General features: G+C 52.0%; 1 protein-coding gene and 1 non-coding gene across 9 annotated transcripts in view; both read left to right on the top strand.

Annotated features, from left to right (window-relative positions):
• The window catches only part of HM13 (histocompatibility minor 13), a 55315-nt gene extending 46540 nt beyond the window's left edge, over positions 1–8775 (top strand). For 4 of the 8 annotated variants that reach the window (XM_032295330.1, XM_032295327.1, XM_032295326.1 and 1 more), the window contains 4 exons: positions 7–109; positions 5157–5242; positions 7304–7450; positions 8330–8775. In XM_032295330.1, coding sequence (XP_032151221.1) covers positions 7–109; positions 5157–5242; positions 7304–7450; positions 8330–8429 — 436 coding nt within the window. In that variant the 3' untranslated portion in view covers positions 8430–8775. Of the gene's footprint in view, positions 1–6; positions 110–5156; positions 5243–7303; positions 7507–8329 lie in introns of all 8 variants that reach the window. The other 4 variants (XR_004274112.1, XR_004274111.1, XM_032295331.1 and 1 more) reach the window with 2 other exon arrangements.
• A 10314-nt stretch (positions 8776–19089) lies between these two features.
• Positions 19090–19193, top strand: LOC116563087. Its single transcript, XR_004274217.1, has one exon. It is a non-coding gene; the product is annotated as a U6 spliceosomal RNA (small nuclear RNA).
• Positions 19194–22459: the final 3266 nt, after the last annotated feature.

Raw genomic sequence — 22459 nt, 5'->3', positions numbered from 1 at the left:
CTGAAGCTTGAAGAAGAATACCCATACCTACTTCTACACCAGCTTTGCCGCCTACATCTTTGGCCTGGGCCTTACCATCTTCATCATGCACATCTTCAAGCATGCCCAGGTGAGCAGGATGGTATCAGAGTGTCAGGAATGCCTCACTGCAAATAGAGGGACTTACAGAGGATTTATTTGTAAATGCAGGCAGTCCAGAGATAGGCACTCCTCACTGGTGTTAGGGCAGTCATGTCTGTGATTCTCTTGGCCTTTCATTTGTGGTTGCAAGATGGCTGCCACTGCTCCAAGCAGCATGGGCACATTAGAGGCGAGAAGGAGGGAAAAGCGTAACAGCCATGCCTGCTGCGTTCATCAGGAAGGCAGGAACTTTCTTTCCCAGAACCCTCTCAGTATTTCATGGGCCAGATTGGGGTCCTAAAGCCACCCTAGCTACAGGAGAGTCTAGGAAAGAGGATTTGGCTTCTCAGCCTTGGTAGTGGGAAGCAGACAGAGAAGAACAGGATTGGAGTGGGTGTTGGGTATTGGGGCCTCCTTTCCCCTACCCCCAAATAGCCCAGGCTCTGCCTCGTCCTCCCACCAAGATGAGGATGGAGTACTGAGCCACCACCGGATGAAACAACATAGCACAAGGAGTAGGGGCTCTCTGTGTGGCCCGGAGAGGGGAAAGTGAGCAGACAGGATTGCCCTGCGCTCTACTGGAAATAGTAAGAGCTTCTGTTGGTTAAGCACTTCCACGTGCCAGGCTCTGCACTCATGAGGGTCCTTGTGAACAGGTGGGGAAATTGGCGTTTAAGTGCCACCCAGCAAGTATGTGTTGAAGCCAGGATTCAAACCTGGGTCAGCATGGAAACCACACCCCAGCTCTCAAGCCCGGCCATGAGAAAGGAGCATGGAACTGGGGCTAAGGGAGCCCTGTTGTGAATCCTGGCTCCACCTGGTAACCGTGGGACTCTGGGCTTGCCGCTTCTGTCCCCTTTCCCCTTTCCCAGGGCCCAAACACAGACAAGCCATCTTTGAATTAATCACAAAAGCTAGGAGTTTTTTTTGGTTCTTTTTTTGTTTGTATGTTTGTTTTTTAAGCTGGTTTCTGATCACTCTGTGCCAGGCACTGTGCTAAACTCTTTTGCTAATAACTCATTTAGTCCTTACAGTACTCCAGGGAGAGAGGTCCTAGTACAGTATTACTTTATAGAAGGTCAAAAGGCCTCTCATCCATAAGTGGAAAAAGCAAGAACCAGTGTGGAACTGCGTCTCACATCTGCTCAAGGGCTTCAAGGGCGTGTAAGCTGAGAGTAACATGCATATGGCAGGGGGTCCCAGAGAGTGACAGGACCTGGATTGGAGGACTAGTTAAGAGGCCATGGCTGGGCGTGGTGGCTCACGCCTGTAATCAGATCACCTGAGGTCGGGAGTTCAAGACCAGCCTGACCAACATGGTGAAACCCCGTCTTTAGATAGATAGATAGATAGATAGATGATTGATGATTGATGATTGATAGATAGATAGATAGATAGATAGATAGATAGATAGATAGATAGATAGATAGATAGATAGATAGATGATAGATAGAGGCCTTTTGGAGTCTGCAGCTCTCAGCTACTTACTGGAGTACAAGCCCAGAGCCAATTCCCCCAGTGGCCACAAGGTGGCAGGCTCGCCTTCTGCCTGGCTGGACTCAAAACAGGCTCCCTTTCAGAGCTCTGGCACACAGGATTCCTCTCCTCTATGGGGAAACTGCAGCACTGAGATAACGTGGACTCCCCAGGCTACACACTACATCAAACTGGGCCCTGGCCAGGCTCCGGACTCTGCGCTAATGAACTCCAGAACCCTGGCTCAAGGCCTGTGCTACTCTCCAGCAGCAGCCCAGCCCTTCTCCCCAGTCATCCAAGTGGGCACCTCTCTGAAAATCCTTCTTGAAAAGGGGATCCAGGACGTGAGAGGACGCTGTTCCACAGGGTCCCCTGCCCTCTCCAACACACCCTGCCTTCTCCAACACACAGGTAGTCCCAGTGCTAGCATTGCTCTAGGTAAGGATCACCTCTCACTTTGTGCAGTGGTATGATAGCTCACTGCAACCTCGGCCTCCTGGGCTCAAGTGATTCTCCTGTCTCAACCTCCTGAGTAGCTGGGACTATACGCATGCACCACCACGCCCAGCTAATTTTTGTATTTTTAGTAGAGATAAGGTTTCACCATGTTAGCCAGGCTGGTCTCAAACTCCTGATCTCAGGTGATCCGCCCACCTTGGCCTCCCTAAGTGCTGGGATTATGGGTGTGAGCCACCATGCCTGGCCTACTTAGGGATTATTAGATTCAATGATTTAATATATGTAAAGCAGTATTGATCACAGCCCACCTATGAAATAGTCTACGTTAGGATCAAGGGCATGCGGGAAAGATTTATTTGTTATCTGGCCAAGGGCTGGCTTTACATTAAGAATGAAGTCTCTTCCAAGTAAAGAACGAAGAAAAAAAAAAAAAGAATGAAGTCTGAGGCCGGGCCTGGTGGCTTAGACCTGTAATCTCAGCACTTTGGGAGGCCGAGGCCGGCGTATCATAAGGTCAGGAGCTCAAGACCAGTCTAGCCAATATAGGGAAACCCCATCGCTACTAAAAATACAAAAAGTAGGCCGGGCGCGGTGGCTCAAGCCTGTAATCCCAGCACTTTGGGAGGCCGAGGCGGGTGGATCACGAGGTCAAGAGATCGAGACCATGCTGGTCAATGTGGTGAAACCCCGTCTCTACTAAAAATACAAAGTTGGCCGGGTGTGGTGGCGCATGCCTGTAATCCCAGCTACTCGGGATGCTGAGGCAGGAGACTCGCTTGAACCTGGGAGGCAGAGACTGCAGTGAGCTGAAACCGTGCCACTGCACTGCAGCCTGAGTGACAGAGCAAGACTCCGTCTCAAAAAAAAAAAAAATGAGGTCTGAGCTGGACGAGAGGTGGCTCTCCCCTGTAATCCCAGCACTTTAGGAGGCTGAGGCAGGTTGATCATGAGGTCAGGAGTTGGAGACCAGCCTGACCAACATAGTCAAACCCCATCTCTACTAAAAATACCAAAAAAAATTAGCCTGGCATGATGGTGTGTGACTGTAATCCCAGCTGCTCAGGAGGCTGAGGCAGGAGAATCCCTTGAACCCAGGAGGCAGAGGTTGCAGTAAGCCAAGATCACACCATTGCACAAAAAAAATTAAAGAACTCGGCCAGGTACAGTGGCTCATGCCTGTAATTCTAGCACTTTGGGAGGCCACGGCGGACAGATCACCTGAAATCAGGAATTCAAGACTAGCCTGGCCTACATGGTAAAACCCTGTCTTTACTAAAAATACAAAAAATTAGCTGGGTGTGGTAGTGGACGCCTGTAATCCCAGCTACTTGGGAGACTGAGGCAGGAGAATCACTTGAACCCAGGAGGTAAAGGTTGGGATGACCCAGAATTGCGCCACTGCACTCCAACCTGGGGAGCCATTCACTGAGTATTTACCAGGCCTCTTCAGCATGCAAGACACACTGTGGTGAGCAAGACAGCTGTGGACCTGCCCTCACCGAGCTCACCGCCTACGAGGATGTTCCATTATAAACTGCTGAGGAGGCTGGGCACAATGGCTCAGCTGTAATCCCAGCACTTTGGGAGGCAAAAGCAAGTGGATCACTTGAGCTATGGAGTTCGAGACCAGCCTGGGGGAAAATGGTGAAATCCAGTCTCTACAAAAAACAGTACAAAAATGAGCCAGACATGGAGCGCACATCTGTAGGCCCAGCAACTTGTGGGCTACACTGAGCTGTGTTCATGTCACTGCACTTCAGTCTGGGAGACAAAGTAGGAACCTGTCTCAAAAAAAAACAAAAATTGCTGGGGAATGCTGTGAGGAAAATTAGAGGGACCTACAGAGCATGTAGCAAGGGACCTGGCTCCATGTGAAAGAGCACAAGTGTGCCAGCCTGACCAACATGGTGAAACCCCATCTCTACTAGCTGGGCATGGTGGCGCATGCCTGTAATCCCAGATACTCAGGAGGCTGAGGCACCAGAATCACTCCAGCCTGAGAGGCGGAGGTTGCAGTGAGCCAAGATCGCACCATTGCACTCCAGCCTGGGAGACAGAGCAAGAGTCTATCTCAAAAAACAAAAAAAAAGGAAACTCTAGGTACAAAGGTCCTTCAGTCTGGGCACGATGCCTTACACCTGTAAAACCAGCACTTTGGGAGGATAAGGCAGGCAGATCACCTGAGGTCAGGAGTTCAAGACCAGCCAGGCCAACATGGCAAAACCCCACCTCTACCAGAAATACAAAAATTAGCCAGGTGTGGTGGTGCATGCCTGTAATCCCAGCTACTCCGGAGGCTGAGGCAGGAGAATGGCTTGAATCTGGGAGGTGGAGGAGATCCTGCAATTGCACTCCAGCCTGGGTAACAAGAGCAAAACTCCGTCTCAAAAAAAAAAAAGATTTCGATCTCTGAGGCCTGGACTATTCACTCTCCTTGTGAAGCATCGGTTTTCCACCTCTACAAAGGGTAACCATCATGGAATGTGGCAGTGGGCTCACTCCTGGGAAGGCTGAGCTCAGTCCCTGCACAGTAGATGTTCATGATCAGGGGTCTTAGTATAATCATCCTTTTCTCCAAACCCAGCTTTACCAGGAGTCTCAACACAGACATGCCAAACTGCTTGGATGTGAATCCTGGTGGAGTCAGTGACCAGCTAGGTCACCTTCGTACAGGCTGCAACAAGTACTCATTACATAGCAGCTGTGTCATCATCGTCACTATAATAGCATCTCCTGGAGCATTTGCTAAAATGCAGGTGTCAGCCCCAGACCTCAGGAAGCAGTCTCTGGGCATAGGACCAAACCAGGAAGTTGCATTTTGCACCTGGTAACCCAGGTGATTCAGGTGCTGCCAACCAAACCCTGGGAACCCTTGAAGCCCTGCCTGCTCGAGTTTCTTAGTTTTCTTGCATTCCCTCTTGGGAGGAACAGCCCTTGTCTGGGAGTTCGGAGCCCTGGGTTCAGCCCCAGCCACTGACTTGCTATGGACCTGGGCCAGTCACTGTCCTTCAGTCCGGTCCAGGAGGGGGTTGGGGTGCTGGGCATGGCTCTGAGGCAGTGCCCTGCCCAGCATGCCCTCACCAGCCTGTGTCCTCTCATAGCCCGCCCTCCTGTACCTGGTCCCCACCTGCATCGGTTTTCCTGTCCTGGTGGCGCTGGCCAAGGGAGAAGTGACAGAGATGTTCAGGTAAGGCAGAGTGGGGGGCAGATGTCCTCGTGGGCACTGGTGCCCCTGTTCGCAGCCAGTAGCACTGCTGGGGGTGTCTCTGTATACCTCTCCAGGAGAACATTGTTCCCACCACCAGCCCACCCCTCGCTCTTTCCACCAGTGCATAGGTACCTGGCCTGTGGGCACCATTGGGAACCTTCCCCTGGGCCAGGAGCCAGGGAGAGCAAGGCATCAGGGCCCTCTAGGTATCCCCTCATCCAAATGCTAGGTGGAGCTTAAGAATAGCTGGTATGGGCCGGGTGCAGTAGCTCACGCCTATAATCCCAGCACTTTGGGAGGCTGAGGCGGGGGGATCACGAGGTCAGGTGATCAAGACTAGCCTGGCTAACATGGTGAAACCCCGTCTGTACTAAAAATACAAAAAATTAGCCGGGCGTGGTGGCACATGCCTGTAGTCCCAGCTACTTGGGAGGCTGAGGTAGGAGAATTGCTTGAACTCGGGAGGCGGAGGTTGCAGTGAGCTGAGATCACGCCACTGCACTCCAGCCTGGACAACCAAGTGAGACTCCCTCTCAAAAAAAAAAAAAAAAAAAAAAAATAGCTGGTATGGATTTTTCTCTGCCTACTGTCAGAAGTCCTAGGTGAAGGTGACTGCAGGCATGTCTGTCCCTCCCATGGCCTCAGTTATCACATGTGAGTAATGGAGCGGGGGGGGTGTCGGATGCCCTAGCATGGTAGAAAGTGCCCCGAGTAGAAGGCATGTGTCAGCCCCTGTTCACTCGCCTCTATGGCTGTAACCCACAGCACTGCTTTCTCTTCATCTGTTTGTATCTCACTCAACAGATACCCCTTCCCCAGGGCCATAGCCACACCTGTCACACCCTGCACACAGCCCCACCCATACCCCAAGGCCTGTGTGATTCCAACAGGTGTCTGTCCCCTGCACCACCGACCCTGCCTGCCAGGGACCTAGAAATAGCTGCCAGTTGCGATTAAAGCTGCCTACTCGAGGGCCTTCCGCCCAGTTCCACCTGCCTGGCCTCCAAGCTGTCCCTAGAGCCCCTGCCAGGGCCTCCTGTGCACCTGGCTGCCCGCAGGGGAACCTGTGACTCACCCCTCCCCCAGACCTGCCTCTGCCCTCCCTGTCCTGCCTAGAATCCCCAGCTCCCAGCCTGCCTGCCCATATTTCCTCTCCCTGCAATGCTCTGTGGTCTGAGGCAGGTAGGGGCTGGGAGTGAACTTGGGGACAGGTCTCAGGGAGCTTTGGGAGCAGGCATGGCACCCGATCCCTGAGCTTAGCATGCACCCCTCACCCTCTGCCTCCCACCCAGCCCAGGTTTCCCTGCCCCTTGGGGTAATCCCCCAATGCTGTCGTGCCCTCCTCAGGCAAAGTTCTGAATACCTGGACCAAGGCAGAGAGTGCCCCTGGACTTTACCTGCTTGGTGCTAAATGTTCTGCCGTACAGGTACCCTGCCCCCGCCTTTTGCCCTCCACCCCTACCCTGAAGGTTCTTAGATTGGGGTAAAAAGCAGGTGATCTCTCTCCTTTCTGCCCATTTCTGTCCCTTGATTCTCCACCCTGTCTTTTGTTTTACTTTTCCCGTTGATTGCCCCCTTCTTCCTGATTTACTTATCTTTATATTAGTACCACATTTACATAGTTCAGAATCCCAGAGCCGTAACAGAGAGCACCCTCATGCTCCAGCCACCCCACAGAGGCCAGCTGTGTTACACAGACATTCAGAGCCACCTGTGCACTGAAACTAGACGTGTGTATACATACTCTTGCACAGACAGTGGCGTCCTTGGAGCATTCTGCACCTTGGTGTTGCACAGTATTTCTTAGAGTATTTCCATAGCAGCACATACACTTCCAACTAACACAGCGGCCTGATGTGCCTTTGTCTAGGTGCATCTTTTTTCACTCTCCAAGTCATACCAGCGTCTTTCCATAAAATCTGGAAGTGCAAAAATAGATAAAAACAAGACGGTTCTGCTTCTTGGAAAGGAGGTCTCTGTCCTCCCTTAGTCTTTCCCTATCCATCTCTTTTTTCTGTCTCTTCTCTGTCTCTCACACAGCTACGAGTCCTCGGCGGAAATCCTGCCTCATACCCCGAGGCTCACCCACTTCCCCACAGTCTCGGGCTCCCCAGCCAGCCTGGCCGACTCCATGCAGCAGAAGCTAGCTGGCCCTCGCCGCCGGCGCCCGCAGAATCCCAGCGCCATGTAATGCCCAGCGGGTGCCCACCTGCCCGCTTCCCCCTACTGCCCCGGGGCCCAAGGTAGGGCAGACACTGCAGCTCCAGTGTACAGGGCAGGGACCATTGCCAGGGGTAGGTCGCAAGAGGCAGCTCCTCCACAGCCACCAGGCAGTGGCTGCACCCAGTCATGGACAACCCCGAAGCTTCCTGTCCTCACCATTAACACAGGGCCCAAATCAGAGTGGATAGAAATGGCCCTTGTCATACAGTAGTAGATACTGTTACTATTCAAGGTATATGTGTGACCTTAGGCAAGTCTCTTTCTTTCTTCATCTATAAGTGGGCACATTCCTGCCTCCCGGGGTTGATCTGGTGAGGAAATGTGTGTATTGTCCTTGGCATGAACTCAGTTGCTCAATAAGTGAAGCCCATAGAAGGCGCTAAGCTGGGGTGTCTGTCTTCAAAGCAGCATCTTGCCACTTACCAATACAGCAGTGCCCTCACCTCTGGGGCTGAGCTATTTGATTCCTGCCATGTGCCCTGGGAGGCAGCCGATCTCCATCTCCTGTAGCCTGGTCATGGCCGCCCCTTTTTCCATGCAACAGCAGAAGGTTCAGAAAGCTTGAAGTCGGCCCACACAAGCCCAGGCCCAGCCTCTCTTCCATTGGCTGCTGCCCTTGCTGCCTCCTGGCACCCCCGGGCACAGAGAAAGCAGAGCAGCCTGTCTGAGGAGGGCACGCAGTGGGGCTGGGGCCAGGTACTGTTCAGTGCTGGGCAGTGGACACAGGGCTGGCACTCCACATGTGACCAGGCACTTTCCTAGGATGGGAGTGGGGGAAGGGAACCACCAAGGTTCTGCTGACCCTCCTCTAAATGAATTTTTATTGTTTTGTTTTTTGGTCAGTTATGAGGAGTCAAATCCAAAGGATCCAGCGGCAGTGACAGAATCCAAAGAGGGAACAGAGGCATCAGCGTCGAAGGGGCTGGAGAAGAAAGAGAAATGATGCGGCTGGTGCCCAAGCCTCTCAGGGCCAGACCAGACAGATGGGGGCCGGGCCCACACAGGCGTGCATGGGCAGAGGGCACAGGAGGCCGAGGGCAGCCCCAGGACAAGCCAGGGGACAGCAGGATACCTCCAGCCAGGCCTCTGTGGCCTCTGTTTCCCTCTCCCTCTCCCTGGCCCTCCTCTGCTCCTCCCCACTCCCTGCAGGCAAAAGAAGCCCCCAGCTTCACCCATCCCTGGGAGCCCGGTGGGAAAAGTGGGTGTGATTTTTAGATTTTGTATTGTGGACTGATTTTGCCTCACATTAAAAACTCATCCCATGGCCAGGGCGGGCCACTGTGCTCCTGGAAGGGTTCTCTGTGTAAGTGCCCAGTGTCTTGCACTGGGTTTTCTAGGTCTCACCTGCCCACCCAGAATCTTTTCTGCAAGCCCCTTGAGGGTACCCACCCGAGCACCTGGCCAGCCCAGCCCCCAAAAACACCTTCAAGCCAGTAGAGGGGGCCCACGAGCCCTCCTCTCATCAAGTATCACATTTTTCTCACCACCTTCCTGGAAACACTTGGGGGCAGCAAGGGTTTTGGACAGATGAGTCCCCCACTCACCACCGTGAGAGGCTGACCGGACTCAAGGGAACCAGTAACCGTAGAGCCTGCCAGCTTCCCTGGTCCCTGTTCACCTATGGCTTCAGCTGGCAAGGCTAGGACTCGAGGTTGCCCTGAAGATCAAGGCTTTGTCTCTCCCATTCTGCCCATTCCTGGGTTTCTTCTCAAAATGACTACTGTGGGACCAGTCATGGCACAAGGACTAGGCCCTCTGGAGAGGCTGCGATGAGGAAGGATTGAGCCTAGTGATTCTTAGAGGCCTTCTGTGGCCTAGGAGCTGAAATCTCAGCTGTTCTCCCTAAAGTTTGCTTGCTAAGACAGCAGCCCTGGCCAGCAGATGACTGACCCCACCCCAAACCAGGCAAACTGGCCATAACCCTCATACACTTACCTGGCTTGAGGCCACTGGGTGGGGAAACAGGAGCCAGTACCCACCTGCTCAAATGGACTGACAGACCCAGGGCTCTCCCTTGCCCAAGCTTCAGGTTCAAAGGCTGAAAACAACAGTGGCAGCCAAGCGCAGTGGCTCACACCTGTAATCCTAATGCTTTGGGAGGCCAAGGCAGGCAGATCACAAGGTCAGGAGTTCAATACCAACTTGGCCGTGAACCCTCATCTCTACTAAAAACAGAAAAATTAGCCGGGCATGGTGGCAGGTGCCTTTAATCCCAGCAACTCAGGAGGCGAGGCAGGAGAATCACTTGAACCTGGGAGATAGCAATTGCAGTGAGCCAAGATTGCACTCCTGCACTCCAGCCTGGGCAACAGAGCGAGACTCTGTCTCAAGGAAATAACAGTGGCTTCCTTTGGAAGTGGCAAAAGGACAGTCATGACCAGAGACTCAGGAGTATGGTTGTGATACCCTCGCAAGGTATTGGCATGTACCAGGCATCTTGAGAGAGGATTTCGCTTCTGAGTCTTGGGCTGTCGGTGCTATTATTAGCTGCATTGTGCAGATGAGGGAATTGAGGCAGCTTGCCCATGGACACCGATTTTACCTTAGGCAAGCCAGACTGAATTCCAAGTTCCTAAGGACAGCAGCTCTTCCCCAAACCCCTCGGATCAAGTCACTGTGGCTGGTGTGCTGGGCATCCCTGAGCCCCAGCCACCCAACTTTACTGCGTCCAGGATTTTATAGAAAGGAAAGGGATAGAAAATCTCAAAAGGCTTCTTCCTTTCAGGGAGGGGGGTTCCCTTTCAGGGGCTTCTGGAATCTACCCACTCAAGCCGACTCCCGGGCCCATGTGGTCCTGGAACAAGGCCCCTCTGAGGGCGGCAGACGGGGCGGGCGGCCCAGGCATACAGCATGGTTGGCTCTGCAGCCCAGGTCCCACAAAGGCCTTATTGAGTCACCAGCAGCCCCCGGCAGAGGCTGAGGTGGCAGTGGCGCCGAGCGCCTGCCACCTAATGACTGTCCTGGCCCAGCCAGATGTTCCGCAGACCTCCGGAGCAGCGGACCAGGGCCCGCCCGGCCAGCCGGCACCGCAGAGGCCACTCTAATTCCAATTAACCAGCTTCAGCTGAGCAAACAGCGGGCAATGGTGGCCCAGCCCGGGCGGTAGGCCCGGCCCGCAGAGCCTGCGAGTCTAGACTCCAGATGTGAACCGCCACCACCAGAGTCCCATGGAAAAATGGCACCAGTCCGGGCACGGATTGGGCCTGCATGCTGGGGAGGGGGTGCGGGTGGCTGGGCAAGACACTGAGTGGGCTTGATGCCAGCCTCAACTGGGTGGGGCGGATTCTTAGAAAACTGCTCTAGAACCCTCCCCAAGTTCTACCCTGATTTATTAGGCTCTGTTTCTGTGCCTCAGTCTCCCCCGACTGCAATAGGAGAGAGGGCTGCAAGAACAAAACCAGCAGCCCTGCTGAGACTCCACTATGCGCTTTAGTTGTACTTGACGTGACTAGCATTATGCTGGTATAATTGACCCTTGAACAACACAGGAATTAGGGGCGTCACAGTCGAAAATCTCTGTAACTTTTTTTTTTTTTTTTTTTTGAGATGGAGTTTTCGCTCTTGTTGCCCAGGCTAGAGTGCAACGGTGTGATCTCAGCTCAACGGCAACCTCCGCCTCCCAGGTTCTAGCAATTCTCCTGCCTGGGCCTCCTGAGTAGCTGGGATTACAGGCATGTGCCACCATGCCCGGCTAATTTTGTGTTTTTAGTAGAGATGGGGTTTCTCCATGTTGGTTAGACTGGTCTTGAACTCCCTACCTCAAGTGAGCCACCCACCCTCGGCCTCCCAAAGTGCTGGGATTACAGGAGTGAGCGACTGTGACCGGCGTGTGTAACTTTTGAATCCCCAAAAACAACTAATAGCCTACTGTTGACCAGAAGCCTTACCTAATAACATAAACATATGTAACACTTATGTTACATACAACATTTTGTATATGTACTATACTGTATTTGTACCATAGAGTAGGCTAGAGAAAAGAAAATGTTTTTAAAAAAATCGTAAGAGAAAAACATTCAGTAGTAGAGGGAATGCAAAAATAAATTTAAAAAATATATTATTCATTAAATGGGCTGGGCGCCGTGGCTCATGCCTGTAATCCTAGCCCTTTGGGAGGCCAAGGCGGGCAGATCACAAGGTCAGGAGTTCAAGACCAGCCTCGCCAATATGGTGAAACCCTGTCTCTACTAAAAATACAAAAATTAGCTGGGCATGGTGGTGGGCGCCTGCAGTCCCAGCTACTCGGGAGGCTGAGGCAGGAGAATCACTTGAACCCAGGAGGGGGATGTTGCAGTGAGCTAAGATCGCACCACTACACTCCAGCCTGGGCTACTAGAGTGAGACTCCGTCTCAAAAATAACAATAAAAATAATTCATTAAGTGAAAGTGGATCATCATAAGATTTTCATCCTGGTCTTTGTGTTGGTCTTGCTGCCTCAGTGGTGGCAGAGGTTAAAAAAAAAAAAAAGTCCATGTATAAGTGCACCCACACAGTGCAAACTCGTGTTGTTCAAATTTTATCTTAGATTTATTTAATCGTTGTAACAACCCCAAAAGGTACCTACATCATTCTTATGATAGGGAAACTGAGGCAGAGATCCTAAGTAAGGGCCCTGGGGAACGTGAACGCAGAGTGCCTGGCTTCCAAGACTCGTTTTCACCGTGGTGCTGTTTGACATGATCAGGATACTAGCGTTCCCTTTTTAGGGGGCAGCATTGGAGAGTGGGGGTCGGCAACCTCAGAGTCTTGCAGCAGGGCTGGCTCCTGCAGTGAATGGAACGGTCTTGCTCACGCTGTCCTGTGCTCGACTGTGAAGGGGGGGAACGACCCGCTTCCCAGGGCGGGTCCAGCTTTCTGAAGGAAAGCCTTCAGAGCCTCCAAGCCCGGCACCAGGTACCAGTTAAGCACTGGACAGGGAACAGAAGGGGTCAAACACCGCTTGCCGCGTCTTGCAACGGCTGAATAAATGGATAACGTTAAGTGCTATGGCTTAGGGCAGTAGTGCCTCCGGTTCATACGATCATGTCTGGGGTCCCTGAGGAGCAAAGCAAAAGTCTACCATCCAAGAGATCAGAGTTCATCTGTTCTTGCACAACCAGGGAAGCTGAGTCACCCCAAAACACGGGCAAGACTTGGCGGTAGTCGCAAGTGGCTATCAGCAGCGAGGCGGCAAGGGCCTGCCCTGCCGCCCCGCCCCGCGTTTGGATTCCCTCCAGGATTCCGGGCCAGGGCGCGGGAGGCGGAGGCCGCGGAGGGGGCGGCAGGAGGCTGCATCCTGCCCTGGTGCGTCAGGAAGGGCCGAGCGAGCGGGAAGGAAAGCACCACCCCCACCCCCGCCGCGGCCACACCTGGGTTCTCCAGGCGGGCGGGAGGCCCCGGGCCGGCGCCTGGCTCCAGCAAGTCTGGGCCGCCTCCCCGCACCGCCCCGCGGGGGCAGCCAGATGGGCCGCCCGCCCAGCTACGCAGGCAGGAAACGGCCGGGCTGCCAGGAACGCGCGCGGGGGAGGGAGCAGGCCCGGCCTGGCCACGCCCGCCCGGGGACTGAGAGGCCGAGCGCCGCCCGGCGGGGACAGGCGAGCTCCAAGAGGCTGCGATCCGTCCAATTGGAGCTCCAAGTGACTCCATCCGTCCCTGCCAATTCCTAGCTGGGTTTCGCTGGGCAGGTCGCTTTACTTCTCTGTGCCTCAGTTTCCCTACCTGTAAAGTGGGGCTGCTTGTCTCCGCTCTTTTCTCTTTTTCCTTTATTTGTGCAGCAGGGTCTCACTTTGTCGCCCAGGCTGAAGTGCAGTGCCGCGATCACGGCACACTGCAACCTGGACCTTCTGGGTTCAAGCGATCCTCTACCCTCAGCTGGGACTATAGGTGTGTCCCACCACGCCTGCTGATTTTTTTTTTTTTTTTTTTTTTTTTTTTTCCTAGTAGAGACCGCGAGGTTCTCACTGTTGCTCAGGCTGGTCTCCAACTCCTGCGCAAGCAATCTTCGCACATCGTCCTCCCAAAGTGCTGGGATTAGACGCGTGAGCCACCACGCCTAGCCTCAGCTATTTTCTTATCCTGTGTGACCCCAGGACAATTTCTTTCCCTTCTCTTCCTTGGTTTTCTTAACTGAAAAATGGGGTGAACAATTGAACCTCCCTCAACCATGGGCTAAGCCTTTGTTTTCCTCCCCACCGGAGCCCCAGCACTTGGCCCATTGCCTGAAACATGAAGGCACTCACTATTTGCTGTATGAGTGAATATAAAGATTTAGGACAATCTTGAGGGCCTGGCTATGGTACACAAATTATCAAATTACCCTGAGCCTAATGCTTACCAACGTGTAGCTTCCGGCATGTGACTTCATCTCTGAGCTTCACTTTCCCCATCTGCTTCATGGCTGTGAGGATTAAGTAAAATAAATAATGCGGCCGGGCGCGGTGGCTCAAGCCTGTAATCCCAGCACTTTGGGAGGCCGAGGCGGGTGGATCACGAGGTCAAGAGATCGAGACCATCCTGGTCAACATGGTGAAACCCCGTCTCTACTAAAACTACAAAAAATTAGCTGGGCATGGTGGCGCGTGCATGTAGTCCCAGCTACTCAGGAGGCTGAGGCAGGAGAATTGCCTGAACCCAGGAGGCGGAGGTTGCGGTGAGCCGAGATCGCGCCATTGCACTCCAGCCTGGGTAACAAGAGTGAAACTCCGTCTCAAAAAATAAATAAATAAATAAATAAATAATGCATGGAAATCACACATAGTGTGTCCTCAATAGATGATACTTATGGAAGAATCTCCAAGACTGGGAAATAAAAAAAAAAGAGAGGGGGGAGATGCTATTTGGGCAAATTTGAGGGCAAGGAATATACAAAGGAGTTAGGTGGCTTGGAAGATTTCTGCTATCTACGTAAACTAAGGTGTGTGTGGGTGTGTAGGTGGGTGTGTATTCTGCTTACTGTTTTGGGGGTTTTTTTTAATTTTTTTTTAATAGAGATGGGGTTTGACCATGTTGGTCAGGCTGGTCTCGAACCCCTGACCTCGTGATCCGCCCACCTCAGCCTCCCAAAGTGCTAGGATTACAGGCATGAGCCACCACACCAGCTTACTGGTTTGATTTCGAGACAGGGTCTCACGGTGGTCCAGGCTTGAGTGCAGTGGGACAATCATAGCTCAATGTAACCTTGAACTCCTGGGCTCAGCCATCCTCCCAGTCAGCCTCCTGAGTAGCTAGGACTACAGGTGATTGCTACCACACCCTGCTCATTTTGTATTTTTAAAACTTTGGGCCAGGCGAGGTGGTTTATGCCTGTAATCCCAGCACTTTGGGAGGCCAAGGAAGATGGATCACGAGGTCAGGAGTTCGAGACCAGCCTGGCAGACGCCTGTAACAGCTACTCAGGAGGCTGAGGCAGGAGAATCGCTTGAACCCTGGATGCAAAGATTTCATTGAACCGAGATCGCGCCATTGCATTCCAGCCTGGGCAACAGAGCAAGAGTCTGTCCCAAAAAAAATAAAAATAAAAAAAATTTGGCCGGGTGCGGTGGCTCAAGCCTGTAATCTCAGCACCTTGGGAGGCCGAGGCGGGTGGATCACGAGGTCAAGAGATCAAGACCATCCTGGTCAACATGGTGAAACCCAGTCTCTACTAAAAATACAGAACATTAGCTGGGCATGGTGGCGCGTGCCTGTAATCCCAGCTACTCAGGAGGCTGGGGCAGGAGAATTGCCTGAACCCAGGAGGCGGAGGTTGCAGTGAGCCGAGATTGCGCCATTGCACTCCAGCCTGGGTAACAAGAGCGAAACTCCATCTCAAAAAAAAAAAAAAAATTTAAAAATCTTCGGCCGGCCGGGCGCGGTGGCTCAAGCCTGTAATCCCAGCACTTTGGGAGGCCGAGGCGGGTGGATCACGAGGTCAAGAGATCGAGACCATCCTGGTCCACATGGTGAAACCCCGTCTCTACTAAAAATACAATATCTTCGGCCAGGCACAGTGGTTGATGCCTGTAATCCCAGCACTTTGGGAGGCGGAGGCGGGTGGGTCACAAGGTCAGGAGATCGAGACCATCCTGCCCAACATGGTGAAACCCCATCTCTACTAAAAATACAAAAATTAGCTGGGTCTGGCAGCACGTGCCTGTAATCCCAGCTACTCGGGAGGCTGAGGCAGGAGAATCACTTGAACCAGGGAGTCAGAGGTTTCAGTGAGCCGAGAAAGTGCCACTGCACTCCAGCCTGGACAACAGAGTGAGACTCTGTCTCAACAAAACGAAACAAAAAAAAATCTTAATTAGGGTGACCACGGTGGCTCTCACCTGTAATCCCAGCTTTTTGGGATGCCAACGTGTGTGGATTGCTTGAGGCCAGGAGTTTGAAATCATCCTGGGCAACAGAGCAAGGCTCCTTCTTTACAAAATTAAAGTATTAGCCAGAAATGATGGCACACACCTGTAGTCTCAACTACTCATGAGGCAGAGGCAGGAGGATCGTTTGAGCCAAGGAGAATTGCTTGAGTTTAGGAGGTCAAGGCTGTCGTAAGCCATGATAGTGCCGCTGCACTTCAATCTGGGCAACAGAGCAAGACACCATCTCAAAAAGAAAAGGCCAGGCACCATGGCTTACACCTGTAATCTCGGCACTTTGGGAGGCCATGGCAGGTGGATCGCTTGAGTACAGGAGTTACAGACTAACACGGACAACATGGCGAAACTATAACTACAAAAAATACAAAAATTGGCCGGGCGCAGTGGCTCACGCCTGTAATTCCAACACGTTGGGAGGCTGAGGCAGGCGGATCACGAAATCAGGAGATTGAGACCATCCTGGCCAACATGGTGAAACCCAGTCTCTACTAAAATATAAAAAATTAGCCGGGCATGGTGGCGTGCACCTGTAGTCCCAGCTACTTGGGAGGCTGAGGCAGGGGAATCCCCTGAACCAGGGAGGCAGAGGTTGCAGTGAGCTGAGATTGCACCACTGCACTCCAGTCTGATGACAGAGCAAGACTCCAACTCAAAAACAAAACAAAACATCAACAACAACAAAAAAAAATTAGCCGGATCTGGTGGCTTACAACTGAGGTCCCAGCTACTTGGGAGGCTGAGATGGGAGGATCACCTGAGCTGCAGGTGAGCGGTGATCACATCACTGCCTCCAGCTTGGGTGACAGAGTGAGACCCTGTCTCAGAAAAAAAGAAAATTAGAATAGCCGTAAAAAAAAAAAAAATTGAAAATAAAACAGCACATTCAGCCACTCATACATTACTCTCAGATTTTTTTTTCTATGCTTATTTTTTTAACCCACATCAGATCTAAATGAGGGTTTTTTCCCATAGTTAACAACTTTCTTCCTATTTCAGTCAGTTGTTGTCCCATCTAATACCCAGACACATCCAACCTTTGTCATTTTAAGGCAGACAGGTATGACAAACAAGGCTATCTTCATGTGAAGGCAGACCCCTGCAGAGGTTGCCTGGTGGGGTCTTTGAGGGGCCCTCCCGACTGCCTTCCGAAAGCCATGGAGGGCCCCAGCCCTGTGTCCTCCCGCTTCAGCCCAAAGTGGTACCCAGCGAAGGTGCTGCTCCAAGGCCCCCATGGGCCTGTTCACTTCAGGTAGGTGCTTTCCTTTGCTGCCAGAAGCTGGGCACCCACCACATCTCTTGCTACCCCAGAGCCCAGGTGGGCTCTGAAGCGGGGGAGGGGAGGTTGAGGCACTAGTAATACTCAGATGGAGAAAAGTTGAGGGGAAACCCTGGGAGCTGAGTCTGGAAGGCAGGATTCCTGGGTGTGGAGTTTGGGCAAGAAGCTGAGCCGCTTTCTGCCTGACCGGGGTCCTTTCTGCTTGACAGGTTCTCTGTGCAATTATGAATGTGTGGGGGGCGGGTAGGTGTTTTGACTGAGAGCGCCTACTCTTGTGAGAATCTATGCTAATGGACTGGGCGCGGTGGCTTAGGCCTGTAATCCCAGCACTTTGGGAGGCCGAGGCAGGCAGATCACCTGAGGTCAGGAGTTTGACACTAGCCTGGTCAACATGGTGAAACCTGTCTCTGCCAAAAATACAAAAATTACCCTAGCGTGGTGGCATGGGCCTGTAGTTCCATCTACTCAGGAGGCTGAGGCAAGAGAATCACTTGAACTTGGGAGGCAGAGGTTGCAGTGAGCCAAGATCACGCCACTGCACTCCAGCCTGGGCGACAAAGTGAGGCTCAAAAAAAGAGAGAGAGAGAGAGACTCTGTACTAATTTTTTGATTTCTACAAGTTGTGGGTATGGGTGAAGCTGGAATCTTAGGTGGAACAGTGTGGTAGACGGGTTTCTATATGACTGTGTTTGTGAATGTGTGTTTATGTGTTTGTCTACCTTAGCCTGCTCACGAGTGTGTGCTTCTGAGAACATTTGTGAGCAAGTGCCTGCTTTGGTGTGTGGGTGTGTGTAAGAGTGACAGAGATCATGTGGAAGTGTTTGGGTTTATAAAAGGGCTTTTGCAAAGGCATTGCCTGTGTGAGTTTGTGAATGCGTGTTGTTCCATCTGCTTTCTGCCCGTGTGTGTGTGCGCACGCGTGGGAGTGTTTCAAGTCTTGTTTTAGTTCATGCCCCCCTTTGCCTGGGTCATCCCTCAGTGGTGCAATCACAGCTCACTGCAGCCTCAAACTCCTGGGCTGAAACACCTCCCACCTCAGCCTCCCAAGTAGCTAGAACTACAGGAATACACCTGGCTTTTTCTTTTTTTTGTTTTTTGTTTTTATTTTTTTTCTTTCCTTCTTTTTTTTTGAGATAGCGTCTTGCTCTGTCACCCAGGCTTGTGTAGTGACATGATCTCGGCTCACTGCAACCTTCGCCTCCCAGGTTCAAGTGATTCTCCTGCCTCAGCCTCCCGACGTGCTGGGATTACAGGTGTGGGCCACCGTGTCTGGCCAGGCTAATTTTTTAATATTTCTGTAGAGGCGGGGTCTCACTATGTTGCCCAGGCTGGTCTCAAACTCCTAGCCTCAAGCGATCCTCCTTCCTCTGCTCCCCAAAGTGCTGGGATTACAGGCATGGCCTCCCCTCCAGTCTGTTTCTACATCAGCCTCTCTGCATCTTCCTCTCTTCTGGCCTGGTGGAGAAACCCCAGAAAAAGCACAGACTCCGGAATTAGAGAAACAGGGTTTGTTATTCTGTGCCATTCTCTCCCTGTGTGGATTTAGCCAACTGATTCAAAGCCTGTTTCCTCATCTGTAAAATGGGGATATTACACTCAGTGGTTCTTGTTATTATTCTGATTATTATTCTTATCTCTCTGCTATCTGCCCCCCTCCCAAACACCAGCCTGTCCTCTGTGCTCTGGCCAAATTGGTGACAGCTTTGTTTTTCAGGCCTAAAACCTGCTTCTTCCAATGTGCTCAACAGCTATTTGCTAATCATCCAGAGTGACCTAGGACAAATTTACATGAGTGGAAGAGCCGCTGAGGAGGGTGCTGCTGGGAAATGCCTCCACAGAGATGCTGATTGTGCTCATGCCGTGAAAGGCTCAGATTTTTCTGTTCAGGCCCAAATGTGCAGCACAATCGGTGGGAAAGCTGCGGCAGAGAAAGCAAAAAAAGCAAAACAAAAAAACAAGACTTTTTACTTCCTTAATAAAATTGATTTTGGTGCTCACTTGGGCAGCACATATACTGAAATTGGAACTAGACAGATATTGGCATGGCCCCTCAGCAAGAATGACAGGCAAATTCGTGAAGCCTTCAATAAAAAATAAAAAAATATTTCCCGATCTGTGTCTCTTAAAACCCCACAGGATAGAAATGTCCTAAAATAAGAAATTCAATTAGAAGGGAAGTCCCATTATCTGTTCTGGTTTTTTGGGTGGTGGTGTTGTTGTTGTTTCTTAATGGGTCTGTCGGGATTCTCCTGGACCCCCTTCCCAGCCGCTGTGTGGTCCCGGCCTGAGAACAGCAAGCCCCCCGACCCTAGGCCCACGCCCACCCACCACCCGGCCTCGGTGGCGGTTTCCCAGGATTCACATGGTAATGAAGGCATCCATCTTCTCCCAGACACACACTGGGCCCTCCGACCCTCCCAGGGCCCACACAATGGCCCCCAGTGCCTCCGCCCCACCACCTGTTGGATTTTCCCAGGGAAGGGAGGAAGCGGGTGGAGGAGAAGAGCCGCCCGCCTCCTCCCAGTCCCCAGCCCCATTTGCGCCCTGGTCGCAAGAGTCAGTCAGCCAGGGCACCCATGTCCTTGGATTCCCGGTCCATCCTCACCACCCGGTTTCCTCATCCCCAAACTGCAGTGTGGTTGGGAGGATTCTGTTGGGAATGGTGGTGAGGAAACGCTCGGGAACTGTGGAATGCCGAACAAATAAAGAGAGCGATCAACCAGGCGCGGTGGCTCATGCCTGTAATCCCAGCACTTTCAGAGGCCAAGGCTGGAGGATCACGAGGTCGGGAGTTCGAGATGAGCCTAACATGGAGAAACCCTCGTCTCGGCCAGGCGCAGTGAGTCACGCCTGTAATCCCAGCACTTTGGGAGGCCGAGGCGGGCGGATCACGAGGTCAAGAGATCGTGACCATCCTGGCCAACATGGTGAAACCCCGTCTCTACTAAAAAAATACAAAACTTAGCTGGGCATGGTGGCGCGCACCTGTAGTCCCAGCTACTGGGGAGGCTGAGACAGAATTGCTTGAACCCAGGAGGCGGAGGTTGCAGTGAGCCGAGATGACGCCATTGCACTCCAACCTGGGCGACACAGCAAGACTCTGTCTCGAAAACAAAAACAAGAAAAGAGCAATCAATAATAATGAACTTGATAATGAATAACGAACAGGCTCATGCCTGTAATTCTGACACTTTTTGAGAGGCCAAGGCAGGAGGATCGCTTGAGCCCAGGAGTCCGAGACCAACCTAGACAACATAGCTAGATCCCTCTCTCTACAAGAAGTAAAAAATAATCATCATAAATAATAATAAGGCTGGGCAATTACGCCACTTATATACCCAGAACTTTGGGAGGTGGAAGCAGGTGGATTTCTTAAGCTCAGTAGTTTGGAACCAGCCTGGGAGACATCTTTCTCTAAAAAAATTTAAAAATTGAGGCCGGGCGCGGTGGCTCAAGCCTGTAATCCCAGCACTTTGGGAGGCCGAGGCGGGTGGATCACGAGGTCAAGAGATCGAGAACATCCTGGTCAACACGGTGAAACCCTGTCTCTACTAAAAATACAAAAAATTAGCTGGGCATGGTGGTACGTGCCTGTAATCCCAGCTACTCAGGAGGCTGAGGCAGGAGAATTGCCTGAACCCAGGAGGCGGAGGTTGCGGTGAGCCGAGATCGTGCCATTGCACTCCAGCCTGGGTAACAAGAGCGAAACTCCATCTCAAAAAAAAAAAAAAAACAAATTTAAAAATTGGCTGGGCGAGGGGGCTCAAGCCTGTAATCCCAGCACTTTGGGAGGCTGCGGCAGGCAGATCACCTGAGGTTGGTAGCTCAAGACCAGCCTGGCCAACATAGTGAAACTCCATCTCTACTAAAAATACAAAAATTAACTGGGTACAGTGGCAGATGCCATTAATCCCAGTTACTCAGGAGGCTGAGGCAGGAGAATCGCTTGCACCGGAAGGTGGAGGTTGCAGTGAGCAGAGATAGCACCACTGCACTCTAGCCTGGGTGACAGAGTGGGACCCTGTCTCAGAAAAATAAATATGTAAAATTTAAGGCCGGGTGCGGTGGCTCACACCTATAATCCCAGCACTTTGCGAGGCCAAGGCGGGTGGATCACGAGGTCAAGAGATCGAGAACATCCTGGTCAACATGGTAAAACCCTGTCTCTACTAAAAATACAAAAATTATCCGGGCGCGGTGGCTCACGCCTGTAATCCCAACACTTTGGGAGGCTGAGGTGGGCGGATCACCTGAGGTCAGGCGTTCAAGACCAGCCTGACCAATATGGTGAAACCCCATCTTTAAAAAAAAAAAAAAAATACAAAAATTAGCTGGGTGTGGTGGTGCACGCTTGTAGTCCCAGCTACTTGGGAGACTGAGGCAGGAGAATTGCTTGAACTCAGGAGGCGGAGATTGCGGTGAGCCGAGATCGAGCCATTGCACTCCAGCCTGGGTAACAAGAGCGAAACGCCATCTCAAAATAAATAAATAAATAAAAAGTCAGGTGTGGTGGCGCACATTTAAAATCCCAGCTACTGGAGAGGCTGAGGTGGCAGGATTGCTTGAGCCATGAAGATCTAGGCTACAGTGAGCTATGATCACCCCATTGCACTCCAGGCTGGGTGACAGAACAAGACCCTGTCTCAATAATAGTAATAATAGACCAGTCATGGTGGCTTGTGCCTGTAATCCCAGCATTTTGGGAGGCCAAGGCGGGCAGATCACTTGAGGTCAGGAGTTCGAGACCAGCCTGGGCAACATGATAAGACTCCCTCTCTACTGAAAATACAAAAATTATCTGGGTATGATGGTGGGCACCTGTAATTCCAGTTCCTCAGGAGACTGAGGCAGGAGAATCGCTTGAACCCAGGAGATGGAGGTTTACAGGTGTAAGCCACTGTGCCCAGCCCAGCCGGTATTATTATTTATATTTGATTTGTACCCACCAGGAACCCAAATATTGATGAAATAAATGACTCTACAAATAAATACATTATTCCACCTTGTGAGAAGTGACAGAGACTGGAGTGGGTGGGAGCATTCACAGCAGGCCTCTGGGAGGTGGGGATCATTATAGCAAGTATCAGAAAATCAAAATCAGCCGGGCGCGGTGGCTCAAGCCTGTAATCCCAGCACTTTGGGAGGCCGAGGCGGGTGGATCACGAGGTCAAGAGGTCGAGACCATCCTGGTCAACATGGTGAAACCCCGTCTCTACTAAAAATACAAAAAATTAGCTGGGCATGGTGGTGCGTGCCTGTAATCCCAGCTACTCAGGAGGCTGAGGCAGGAGAATTGCCTGAACCCAGGAGGCGGAGGTTGCGGTGAGCCGAGATCACGCCATTGCACTCCAGCCTGGGTA

Source organism: Sapajus apella, unplaced genomic scaffold (assembly GCF_009761245.1).
Source record: "Sapajus apella isolate SASKATOON/1434 unplaced genomic scaffold, GSC_monkey_1.0 scaffold33, whole genome shotgun sequence".
In the NCBI taxonomy this organism is placed as follows: Eukaryota; Metazoa; Chordata; class Mammalia; order Primates; family Cebidae; genus Sapajus; species Sapajus apella.
Note: the sequence above shows the minus strand (reverse complement) of the source record. Positions and strands in the feature narration are given on the sequence as shown.